This window comes from Convolutriloba macropyga, chromosome 6 (assembly GCF_964194025.1).
Source record: "Convolutriloba macropyga chromosome 6, txConMacr16.3, whole genome shotgun sequence".
Classification (NCBI taxonomy): domain Eukaryota; kingdom Metazoa; phylum Xenacoelomorpha; order Acoela; family Convolutidae; genus Convolutriloba; species Convolutriloba macropyga.
This window is the reverse complement of record NC_134473.1, coordinates 63,861,952-63,875,419: the sequence shown is the minus strand read 5'-3', so window position 1 is coordinate 63,875,419 and position 13,468 is coordinate 63,861,952. Positions and strand designations below refer to the sequence as shown.

At 37.1% G+C, this 13,468-nt stretch overlaps 1 protein-coding gene across 1 annotated transcript in view; it reads left to right on the top strand.

Annotated features, from left to right (window-relative positions):
• LOC142341130 (N-acetyllactosaminide beta-1,6-N-acetylglucosaminyl-transferase-like) overlaps positions 1–7,453 on the top strand; it is a 13,524-nt gene extending 6,071 nt beyond the window's left edge. The window contains exons 3-4 of the mRNA XM_075392021.1: positions 4,364–4,685; positions 7,119–7,453. Of these exons, the coding sequence (XP_075248136.1) occupies positions 4,364–4,685; positions 7,119–7,368 (572 nt within the window). The 3' untranslated portion in view covers positions 7,369–7,453. The remainder of the gene's footprint in view (positions 1–4,363; positions 4,686–7,118) is intronic.
• The last annotated feature ends 6,015 nt before the right edge of the window (positions 7,454–13,468 follow it).

The window sequence follows — 13,468 nt, the reverse complement described above, 5'->3', positions numbered from 1 at the left end:
ACCAATCCTCATCGCATTCAAATATCAGCACCCCGCTCACCGATAGCCCTCAAGTTCTCTCCGTTGATAAAGTAGTTGGCAAGGTCTTTAACAAAGGATTAATCGCATCCCTAACGAGCAAAGATGAAGTGCTCAAAGAAGTCAGGGACTGCATCATCCGCTCTGACAAGGAACGCTTAAAAGCATTAAACCTTTATCTTCACAGCAACTGGCGGGACTTGCACGTAAGCAGTGGTTTTGTTTGCATGGACGAGAAGGTGGCCATCCCCAACGCCCTAAAGGATGCGCCTATCGAAGACCTTCATGCCAGTCACACGGGTAGCGGGGGGATGGTATGTATGGCCCAGCATTGATGGTGGCCATACATGAAACGCGACCTCTTGGTCCGAGCAATAGAGTGCAAACCTTGCACTGCCATCGGTAAAAATTTAAAATCTATAATTCCTAAAAAGCAATTCCAAGCTCATAAACCATGTTTAGTTCCAAACCAAGAGACACAAATAGATTTTGCAGGACCTATAAATAATTCGAGAGATCACGAAATTTACATTTTAACATGTTTTGATAGGTTTTTCAAATATACTTCTGCTGAAATTTTTGATAATGCAAATACTTCCAATGTCATTAAATTTTTGAATAATTATATACATATTCACGGAGTTTCTCGTTCATTACGAATAGATCAAGCCCGCTGCCTCATAGGGAATCAAGTAAAAAAGATTTGTACAAAAATAAACATCACTCTAATACCAGCTCCAGCAAACGATCATCCAGCAATAGGTTTAGTAGAACGATCAAATAGTACAATTAAACAATGCTTGGCATGTATAAAAGAAGCAAATAAAGAATTAAATTCGGTTACCATTAAAGCAGCATTAAAATCAATCATCTACCAGCTCCGCATATGTAAACATAAAACTGCTAAGCTTTCGCCATTCGAATCACACTTTGGGCGACAAGCCAGTACCCCGCTTAGCAACATAAGTACTAAACCACATCATTCTGATTTAAGTTATAAAAAATTTTAAATCATTATTTAGACGAAGAGACGGTCACACCCAATGGGTTGTTAGCAGAAGAACATTGGGGGAACTATCGTAGCGACGAGGAGATTGAAAAGAATATGTGCAAGGCCGCAAGGGACGCTTCTACCCGCGAGCGACTTGCAGGCGACAATGAGTCACTCACATTTCCTGCGCACAACGACAGCACATCGTCCTATACCCCTCAAGGAACACACAGTGCAACTCAATTTTGCTCGTAAAAAAACATCCTTATAGACGCTCGAAAAAGAAACTCGACGGGCTTTACGAAGTGTTAGCCCCAGGATCAGTGGTGCAAAAGACTGACCAATATACATCCATAGTTCATGAACCTGGGAAGCTGAAAGTCACGGTCAAGAATAGTGACATCGCCAAATTCGGCACCCGCGATGAGCAAAAAACGCAATTGATGTAATATGTAAATCGTAGAGGGCCACATTTACACGAAGAATCAACGGAGGTCAAAAATCTGAGCCATACGAAAGAATTCACGCGAATTCAGAAAGGCAGTAGAAAGATGAAACATCGTAAACGTGTCAGCGGAGTCTCATCGAAAAAATCGAATATTGCTCGCGCAATGCGAGTACAAATGCCAAAAGTGCCGGCAAACCTCGTACCGCCAGAGACAACATCGCAACCACTAATCAATTCCGATCAGCAATTTATTACTTCTGAAGTAATAATTGCACCTCCTCCAACTGTCCAACAATCGGAATTAGTCATACCCTCAACTTCGGCACCAGTTGAAGTATTGCGTCAAGTTCCCTCACGTACAACAAAAAGGACGCGAAAGAGCCCGAAATATTACGGTTATGATAATGACGATTCATCTGGTGAGTCGAACAATTCGTGCCCACCGAACTTCTTACAACCCCACAGGAAACGCCGTGCAGGTGACGTAGCATCTGTACAGCCTTCAGTGATACAGACGATTGTGGACTGCAAATCGAGTAGAGCCAATTCCAAATCCATTCCCCTCGCCAGTCATTGAAGAAGTGTCACCTACTGAGCCCCGCATTCGGCCAGCAGAACAGAGTTTTTCAGATGAGCGAATGCTCGATAAGGAGGATATGTAAACAAAACTCTGAATGTTTAAAACTCAATATATTATTACTTATGACTAGCTATGATAACCAGTAAATATATTGTTGATAATTATTTAACCGGTGAATAAATTTTAATATGTAGAATATTGTTATTAAAATTTCATCTTACGCGATTTTAATTTTCACTGAAAAGGGAGAAATGTCGTACATAATCATTTTATTTGGTGCAGTAAAAATATTAAACGATGTACTTATTTAATGCAGTATCTAATCTTGAAGGACGTATCATAAAGTCACATTAAGTGCAGTGTTTATTACTTTTAATTCACTCATTATGTCTGTTGCCCAAATTCCCGCTCTGCGATTTGTGTGTTCACAATTGTTTATGAATTCTGATTTGCTAACTATTATAATTTTTCATTCTCTTAGTTTTACACCTCGAGTACAGTTGCCCAATTTAACTTATTTACTGTCAGGCGTATTTACTATCTGAGTAAATTAGACAAGTAATAGACAAGCGGTTCGCTGAACGAATTCAAGCACAAACCTGTGTTAAGTGCACCCGCCGCACGAGTAAACAAAACAGAAACCCTAAACGTGATTCGCAGGGCAAGTTCAAGTACACAATATTGATTGTGTTCGACAAAATCAAACAAAAAGTTAAGCGGAATCGAAAATTCTGATAAACCAAAAAGTGCACCAATAATTTTGCATACACTGCAGGTTTCGAATTCTTGGTCGTCCAAAAACACGTGGAATTTTAATGGGTGTTTTGGATTTTTTGGAACGACTGATCATTTCGGAAAAAGTTTCAAGGATGAACTCTTATTCCTATCGTTTTTTCAGCCCAAAACGTTTAGTATCTGATAGCTGTTCATAATGTTCAGTTATAAGTGCGCAATAAACTTCATGAATTTTGTTAATTTTTGTAACCTGGATATAAATGGCTTTTGAAGTGAGTGAGATGAGCAGAATTGAAAATAAAAATCTTATCGACAAAAAAGCAAAAGAATTATAAAACAAGTATTCTAATGCTGTTGTGAACACACAAAGCGACCATTTACACCTAATGGTTTTCGGTAAAAAAAACGAGAAGCAGAAAATGCCAGAAAAAAAATCTGCGCACAATCTTTTGAATAATTGTTCAGCAATCATGAGAAGGGTGCATGTATTTTGCTACTTAGATCTACTAAATTAGGCAAAAAAATAATCTCGCAAAATCATAACAGTAGTGAATCTTCTAAGGACCTCTTTTTTTTCTTTTGATACCTAACCTTGATAGTAAGGGTAGTTCTCTAAACTTCAAAAACAAAAACAGAAATTGAACTTCTCAATTTTTGCGATTAAAAATTGATAGAAAAAAATACTTTGCAAAAAAGGCAGTCGAACACGTCTAGTCGGTTTTGCACACAGGCATTTATAGAACTCTAGTTATTGACAATTTGTGGCTCAATTTTGCTGTTTTATGAGAGTTTGAGCAAAATTTTCCTAGGTCAAAAAATGGAACGGCCGAATAAATAAGTATATTTTAGAGTGTGAGTTCTTTATAATTCTGTTTTGGTACCTGGAATGATCTAGAGATATTTACTTTTGCATGCGGTTTTTATCAATAGGTTTTTTCCACTTCTTCTTAGAAACTGATGGCAGCTTTAGACCTCTCCCAAATTTTTCCACCTCACTTCTAGAGAAAAAGTCTCCTGTACTGAAGTAGTTGGGGGAGTTAATTGATATTTTCTCAACAAATGACTATAGCGCACAGATATTTAAAGCTCTCTAATTATTCATGTCATCATATTAAATTAATCGAGACGCCAGTTAGGGGATTAAGCCAAAATATTCATTTTTCCAGTTTTTCAATGTAATAAGATCAGCTAGTTAATAAGCTCAAAAACGAGAATCAATTTACTAAAAAAAAAACTCGGTACCGGGAGTTGGTTGTAGTAATTTCTTGAATTGAGTAGAAAAATTTTTCCGACAGTCCTTGAATAATCTTGATTTTTTCTAATTAATTCGAATTAATTTTTGCTAATTCCTGTTTTTTGAAATAAAACTTGATGGCTTAGTATAATCCTGGAAGTTCTGGCTCGTTTACTTGATCAAGTTCTTAGTTTTTGCATTTGTTGTAAAACACTTACAAGTTCGTACAAATCTTGGGACGAATCTTACCAAGATCTTATGAAGATTTGTCAAGTTTTAGTATGTTATGATCAAGATGCTTCAAGCCTCGATTCTCGGGGCATATTTATATGGTGGCATAGTTATCTGATACTTTAGGTGGCACGACTGAAATACGTAAAGAGAGGTACCCAGACCAACTACCTTTCAACCTTTCAAAGTACAAAAGTTCAACTCACGTATTCATGAACAACGAAGCTGTCAATTTCATCCTCACAAAAAAGAAAATCTCGGTTTCCCTTTTCAAAGCACTATACTCGCACAACTTCCTAGAAGAGTCCTTCTTCGCTATCCTCCACTACAACCCCCAAGTGCAGTTACCAGGTGGAATGCTTGATCCGCCAGAAAGTGGATTGTATGAGAACCTGGACGCAGCCAGGCATAAAATATGGCGGAATAAAGTTGATTATTGTCCAAGCAGGTACCGTATCAAAGCACTTTAAAATTTTACTTCGCATACATTTTAAATATTTTCGAATGAGATGCAGTTTTCAGTTTTTTAGACAAATGGGTTCAGACGTACAAATATAACTTCGAAGCTGATTTCTATCCATACGTGGTAGGGCTATTATGGGCTACAACGAGCAACTATCTGCAGCATCTAGCAAAGATTACATTTTTTATTATCGGTAGCCAATATTTAAGAAGTGCATTAAAAAGTAATTAGTGCGAACACGTTCGCTAATTTTCAATTTTTTCGACTCGAGTTACAGCTATCAAACATGGTTAATCAATTAGAAAATTAGGTGCTTTGGGCCAACAGTTGGTTGCCTTCAAAGTTAAATTACAAGGACTGATGGCAAACAGTTGGTTCGAATGTGTTGTTTGAGAATACCAAAAAATAGGCTAGATGTTCGAATAATGATAACATGCGTCTTTTACCGACCAAAAGATTAGCTTTTCATTTTTTGAAAAACAATTGGGAAAAAAATATGTAAGGGTAAAAATATGGTGGATAGCGATAAATGTAATTAAAAAATCAATCTTTTCACTTCATTTCTTTCATCTCAGAACTCAATGTTTCCAGTCCAAAATTTTCCTTGAATTGCCAATGATAAGAAGATGCAGTGAATTATATTTTAGTGCAATGACTAGATTTTTACATCATTTAAACCGTTCAACGATATAATTTGCTGTCGATTTTTTCAAAACAAATTTTGAATGCTCAATTATTAAAGAAGTTCAAAACACCATCGCCGCAATTCCAACATTAGTAGCGATTATCAGTGGTTGCGTCTTTAACCGAGAAATGAAAATATTAGTAGTGACGTGCGTCCGTTTCTTGCGATTCGACTATCTGTTATCAAAAATAGTTTGCCAAATGCCCGAATAAAAACACTTTCAGCACAATTTTAAGCAATTCTCTTTCAAAATTGTAGAACTTCCAAAAGTCTTGATCTCAGCGCTTTCACCAGATTCCTTGCATCATTTTATCACTTCCAAAAGTCCTGAGTTCAGCCCTTTTAGCACATTCCCTACATAATTTCAGCACAATTCTTACCAAAAATTGGCACATTTTTGGCACCTTCATTAAATTAATTCAACACCTCAATTTTTAGTACATTTCTGACTGAATTTCAGCAGTTCAAAAATGAGCGTTAATTTCAACAATTTCAGCATTTTTTAAAAATGATTTTAGCACATTTTTACATGCCTAGCTTCAGTCTGAAGCTTCGGTATGGGCCCTACTTTATGTTTAATCCTCCTCTCTTCCCAAGCGTGATGTTTATCCTACAAAATGCCAGGGTTTTCAATACATTTGGGTTTTCATTTTCGCTGTAAATTTGGGTTTTGGTTTTCGCCGTAAATTTGGGTTTTGGTTTTCGCCGTAAATTTTTAAGAAATTCACTGAAAACAGCTGAAAAAAATGTCTGCGAGGTCAGGCTATATTTTTTAAACTAAATCTCGTTGCAATAAACAACATCTTAACGTGCCAATGAAATAACTTACCCGGGTCGAGGTTTGGTGGTGAATTTTCGTAAGAAATGCGGTGAAATGCGGTGAAAAAAAATAATTTTCACCGCGTATTTCTTACATCTTTTTGCGGTGAATGCGGTGAATCGCGGTGAATTATTTTTTTTCACCGCGTTCTCAGTATTCTTACAAAAAAGAATCGTTCCCACACGGGTTCGATCCTCTGACCTCCTGCATATCTTCAGCTGCTAACTCCACTGCCCCAACTGTCACTTACTACCTTGGCATTTCTCGTGAATTTAAATCATATTGAGTAAACGTTGGAAAGCAAATGCGGTGAATTTTTGTAAGAAATGCGGTGAAATGTGGTGAATTATTTTTTTTCACCGCATTCACCGCATTCACCGCATTCACCGCATTTCTTACATTAATTTGCCATAATAGTCTATGCGGTGAATTTTCGTAAGAAATGCGGTGAATGCGGTGAATTTTCGTAAGAAATGCGGTGAAAAGCGGTGAATTATTTTTTTTCACCGCATTCACCGCAATCACCGCATTTCTTACAAAAATTCACCGCATTCACCGCATTTCTTACAAAAATTTACCCAAAAACCTCGACCCGGGTATTGAGACCTGATGAGTACTACGAAAATCTGAAACAGAGGTGAACCTCTGCTTTGATATTAGAAGTTTTATACTGTCTTTTGCCGCTGTTTCTATATGAAGACTGGTGAAAAAAGTGGAGGTAAAAAATTGTCTATTTAAATGAAAAATGGCATAGGTTAAGTAACTGTTGTAATGGCAGCGAAAGTTCATTAAAAACAATACCACACGGTTCTTATCGCCCTCTCGAAATTATTCAGCAACTCGGCTTCGCCTGGGAGTTTGGTATCTTGTCGATGGCGATAACGACTGTGTGGCACTTCTAATTTTTCCATAGGTATTCAAGGCGAGATATCTGTATCCTGGGTATTTCGGATGTACTCACAATGACAACAGAGTCATACGGGCGACAGCTGTTTGCCAACAAGTTCATTTGGGACTTCCAGCCAGCTGCGTGGGACTGTATGAATGTGTGGCACCACGTGAAGATGGAGAGGGAGAGGCTGAAAGGGAAGACTGCAATGGATACTTCATATTTCACGACTAGTTCATACATCAAACACACTCGACCTGTTCCAGGATATTGATCATTTTATGTATAAGTACCTTTATTTATAGAAGTTATTACAATTAAGTATGACACTCGCTCAGAATTTATCGATTTTTATTGTTTTTCAAATAGAGGCAAGCAAGTCGTTTAGAGTGACAGGGGTAGAAATAATTGGTTTTGCCCCCCCCCCTTGTGAACCAAATCTTTGTTTTCAATAGCCTGTGAACACGATAAAAATTTTTGAGCTGATAAAAGTAAAACCTGTTTGTAAAACCAAAGTTCGAAAACCTATTTTGCACTATCTAGGTAAATAATTCAGCAAATAATTATAAATGGCTGCAAAATGATCCTACATCACCACTACATCACCACTACATCACCCCAATTTTAAACACTCTCTCTTTGCTGTTCGCACGCACAATTTATATCCTCGTTTACAATCCCCATTGAGTTAGGGAAGCAGACATATTTCCTAATGAGAGTAAATTAGATCATGCACTAGAATGTTCTAAAAAAATTACAAATGCACGTTTACAATAACTGCTTCAAACTTAAATCGAGAGCAACTAAAAACTCCTGAAGATTGCGGATATAGCAGTTTGTTTTCCTGTATAAAACAATTTCATTGACAACACTTCAATTAAAATTGAAGACATGAAAAATGTAATTTTTAAACCCCAAAAACCAATTAATTTTCTTTTGACGAGGAAAATCGCCAGGCCTTTTTATAACTTTCTTACCTACGAAGCATGAAATCTTTTTTTTAATCGGGTCTTCTGCGCGAAAATCAGCCTGATACATTATTTTGCAGGTTTCAACTGATAGCCGTGATTGATCGTAATTAGTCGATATAGTCTTTGTTTAGTATGATTATCACTCTCCGCTTAGACTCTGTGTAATCTGCCAACTTCGTTTCAAGAGATGAGCTCATAAAAAGCGATGCTACCGAAAGCTCCGCAAAACTCAAAGATCTGATTAGGCAGCTCCCCCGTCCCGATGGAACATGAAACATGTCACGATAATCAGTCTAAAAACTGAAAAGGAAACGCTAAACATAAAAAAACTGAAGATATAGACATCTGCAAAGAATCGCATTATTTCCAACATTCGCTTCTCCAAACAATATGATGACATGCTGAATTGGAGAATAACAATGAAAACCTTTGGAATGAACATGAATTTTAGCCCCTACGATTTTTTTGAGCTGAGTGATTCAAATAGACATGGGAAAGAAATTAAATTCACCATTGACTTGGTTATCATAACTATTCACATCAAATTAAAAATTCAACCGTTTAGTGAATGAAATAACAGCATGTTCAACCTATGTACAGGACCATTCTCGCTATTTGTTTCTGCTCTCCTAAAATTTTAAAAAATTAATTTGGTAAAATCTTGGTTCACGGCCGATCATTGTTATTAATATCAGTTTAGTTCGAATCATCAATGGAACCACTCTCGCTACAAACTTGGATATAAATTATTGTCATTTCTCCAGTGTTCACTCCCAAATATCTCTTGCCACTGACTTCCGATCCATACAATAAGAAATCAAAATTTTGCCGCCTCTCATTTGGTGAGACGTCCAAAAACTCATCAGTATTTGTTGTCCTTTCATTGGGTGACACAGTATTTGACGAGGACTCCCCATCTAACGATTGAGACAAGGATGCAAAAGTTAGCTCGCGTTGCACTGCCTATAATCTCGCGTCTCGTGCAATTAGCATGATTGCAGACACGCGGATTGCTGTAACAGACTGATTGCGATAACCTACTAAATACTACACATAACCCCGCAAGCTGCAGAATTCTGTTATCAGCCAAAATAGCGATACTTTTAAGGGCCGTACGAATTGTTTCTGAAAATCCCCGAAACGACTCGAAGGCGAAAGGAACAAAATGAATTCCAACTTCCTAACATTTCTGGCGTACTGTTTGTACTTTCGGTCCTCAGCAGCTGACAGGGCGAAACCACTCTTCTCCGCATTTGAGATAAAGCTTAGTTGCTAAGGAGGAGTTACAGGTAAGAATCTATCGCCTGGTCTGGAGTCGTTGTCTTGTAGTAAACTCGTCTGCTCACAGGTAAGGGACAATTGGACTCCAAAGCGAGCTGATATAATTCTGTCTCGTATACGATCAAGACCAGCAATCATATCACCCCGACCGTGGCATGACACATGATCGCTCATTACAACAAGGGTTCAAGATTTAAAGTCCCATTTATCACTCGACTTCGGTACTAAAAAACGAGAAAATTGATGAGAGGAAATAACTGATGAAGAACGGCTTTTCTGGACAACAGTTTTTCAAAATTAATCAGGTAAGAACGCAAGTATGGGCAGTCAAGTTTATACACTACAGCTTGGTGGGCAGTAGTGAGATCGAACACATGCTTGTTTTTCGAAAGATGCCTGTATTCTGGCATCTCGAGCAACCACTACAATAATAGTCACGGTTTACTGAAATTGAGACTAATTGACTTAGTTAACTTAAAGCTACGAAAGATCCTAGGCCCTTGAAACTTTTGTTGTGACTTATTATGCCGATTCGCGCCAGCGTGTTGCGAGCAGTCTCCAAGAATCTTCCATTGGTTTCATCCACCAAAGGATTCAAATCAAACCCAACACCGCTACATTTTTGTGCTTATTGCTCATACTTTCTGTCATCTGCAGCGCTAAAGACAAAACTGCATTCTCGGCTGCTTTTTTTATCAACCTGGATTGCAAAAATGGGGTCACGGTAACAACCAAAGCTACTTGCTGGTCCAATTTCCAAGGTAGCAAGTATAAAACATACCCGGTAGATTGCCGGAAAATAGCCGCCGTTGATTCCAATAAGCATGATTGGGATTGGAAGAATAGAAGATATTGAAAAAAAAAAGATTTTTGTACAAAAACATTTTTTAAGTCCGAGTTATTTTGATGGCATTTCGTAATTGAACATACTTCTGTTTCTTAGAGAGAGGTTACAGTGGCTATTATCAATACCAATAAGCATTGGAGATGGTAACTAAGACTGATAGGAACGACGTTCTAATAGCGGGCATCTAAAATTGGGATTTATTGGTTTATCCCGTTTCTACTTCTGACTTCAATTTTTTATACTGACTCTGTTCATTTTGAATTGCTTTGCTGAGCAACTGATGTTCAACATCACAGAATGAGAGAACACAGAAACTAGCCTAGAAAAGTCAAAAAGATTTCACGCAAAATGTTGAAAAAGCAGCAAAATGAGGTAAAGCGAAACATTTTGTCGTCCGACGAAGTAAAAAAACATAGCAGGACAAGTCCTGACGTACAATTCAAAGAATTTTCATTGACTAAACAAAACACTAGACCTAGAACGGACTACGAGTGAATTGGGAAAACCATTTCTTAAAAAATCAGATCATAAAAATAAAAAAAAACAGAAAATCAATGTAAAAATGCAGCATGTGAACAAAAATCCACTAGCGCGAAATGAAAGTTTGTTTCAAACAAATAACTAGGCCTACAATGAACTATGAATGGATTGGAAAAACCATTTAGAAAAAATCCGACTCAAAAAATTGAAAAAACAGCAAAAATCAAAGTGAAATTGCCGCATGTGAACAAAAATCCACTAGCGAGAAAGCGAAATTTTGTTCAAACAACGTTTTCTCACTCCAATTTAAAATTAGGGGGAAAAAATTTCACGCCAAAAAATCACTCGCTTTTTCGCCCCAATTCCTGCTTGGGCGTGACCAAAATGACTACCCCAATTTGACTTCAAAAATCGTGAAAATATGTGAACAGATCTTAAAAAAAACATAGCCGTAAGAATTCCGGAAACGAATCGAAGTAGAACATTGCCCATACTTATGACTAAACAACTAGTACAACTATCGCGAACTCTAAAACAAATGCCATAAAAAAATAACGAAAAATAGAAACGGCATTCAAAAAAAAATTGAACAAAAAAACTAGAAAAACTTAGAGTTCTTCTTAATAGTACAAGGAAACATAAAGCCGAATAAAGTTGCTTTGCAATTAGAGCAATGAAAAGATCGCAAAACAATGGGCAAGTCACAATAGGCTACAAAACTTGTCTAAGATTAAAAAAAAGAAAAACTGCGAAAAAACAAGAAAAATGGTTTAAAACTTCTCAATTTTTCTGTCATTTTTCCTAAGAAAAAAATGTTTAACATCAACAAAACCTTAATCAATTGGTATCTGAAAATTCCTTAATTAACACGCTTCTATTCAAATCCAACGTAATGCATTAAAACAAAAAAAAAACAGGCAAAAAGTCTAAAATTCGTCTAAAAATCAGCAAAACTGAGCAAAAACTTCCAAATTAGGATTAAACTCAAATTGACTACTTGAAACCTTCAATTCCTATCAAAACAAGCCTAAAACTAATACAATATTATAATCAAACCTCATAACCATCAAAAATTTCAAAAAACTGCTTCTAAAAGCCGCACGTAAACAAAAAAATTTCGCTCGCTTAGAGAAAGTTTTTTCACACATCAATTTCTCGCTCTATCAAAAACAGCGGTATGAACAAAAACCACTCTCTTTTCGCTCCACTCTTCACTTTTGTTCAGCCCCAAAATCACTCCAAATTTTTTCACGCGTTTCATTTCCCGCTTCAAAAATCACTCCAATAAAAATGATTAAAAAAAGACTTCTCCAATACTCCTCTTCGAGTCGTACAAAAAGAATTTTAAAAAAAGTAGGAGCGCTATTTTAGCCGACTGAGAAGATGAGGGCGGCTATTAATCAACCGACGTAGAATTATGATCGTGCTGCAAAATTTTTGCTCCCATATGGGAGATAGATTACTGCAGGAGGAAATTTTTGATCTCTAATTCGGCCATGGCGTCTAATCATGTCTCAAGTGCCATGGTAGCAAACATCATAATCATCGACATCCTGAGACTTGATCTGAACGGTATCGCTAATTGTAGCGTCATAATCAACGGCTACAAGAAACTCGTCGGGAGGAATTGCTGAAGGGAGTAGTCTTCCAATCATGTAACTGTGGTAAAAATACTGATTGCAGACAAAAATGTTTGGCAGGCAAGCAGAATAGTCATTGTTAATGATGCTCGGACAAGTTTCTCCAGAATCATAAACTGTTTTGATTAGTGAAATCTCTTCGATCGGCTTTTGATCTGTCATTTTCTCTACAAGTTCAGACGCTTGAGACTCCAAACCATCATACGTGGATTTAACTTGATGAATAGATCTCCTACTATCAATTATTTTGATGATTGAGAGGCATGATTCGTCCCTCGAACAATCTGTTAATAGAGATCCTCTAATCTCCTCCAGAGTAGTCCAAGAAAGATGATCAAAATTTTTCCAGATTTTTCGAATTCATTTGATGGACGAGCTGTTCCCGTTAATACTTGAAGTTATCTAGAAGTTCTCCAATTTTATTAACACGCTTCTGTTAACGCAAGAGGCAATAAGAAGAGCTTAGTACAGCTCCTAATATTTCCACGCCATCAGCGCTCGTATCACGAGCGGCAACAGTTGGCACTTGACTGTTGTCACTTGACTTGCATGTTTTCTCCGGCACAGAGCTCCTTTTCTGTACTCGCAATCATATTATTGTCAAGATACCAACATTGTTGAGAAAGAATTGGTCTTTGTTCGCCATTTTGCTTACAAGTAGCCAAAGGGGAAATAGAAATGAGAACAGGAGTCGATTTAAAACAGATCGCCCCGGAATTACCCCCGGATTGTCTGCTGGTGGACTCGATGTTAAAGAATAATCAGAATGCTTGGTGTAACGAATGTAGAACGGGAAATTTGGTCGGTTTTACTAATGCAGTTCTACTAATTTAATTCTACTAAAATGTTGATCCCGTTTTAATTCAATTGATTGTTTGCCAGTTGATTTGTTTGTACAAAAACTTTTTTTGTTCTTGTGGATTCAAAACTTTTTGTTGATCTTTTTTTTGAAAATTAAAGGTTTCGAGGTTTTTTAAAGTGTTTCTTTTTTCAGAATAATAGCAATGCAATTTCACAATTTTTGCGTGTGTCAACCCGGTAAGAAAGACTTTAGAGGTAGCTTCTGAGACCTCTAAAACCTGATAATCTTCAACATTAATTTATTTGGTAACAGTAGTGGGAAAAAGGTGCTATTCCGCCACTTCCTAATCGGAA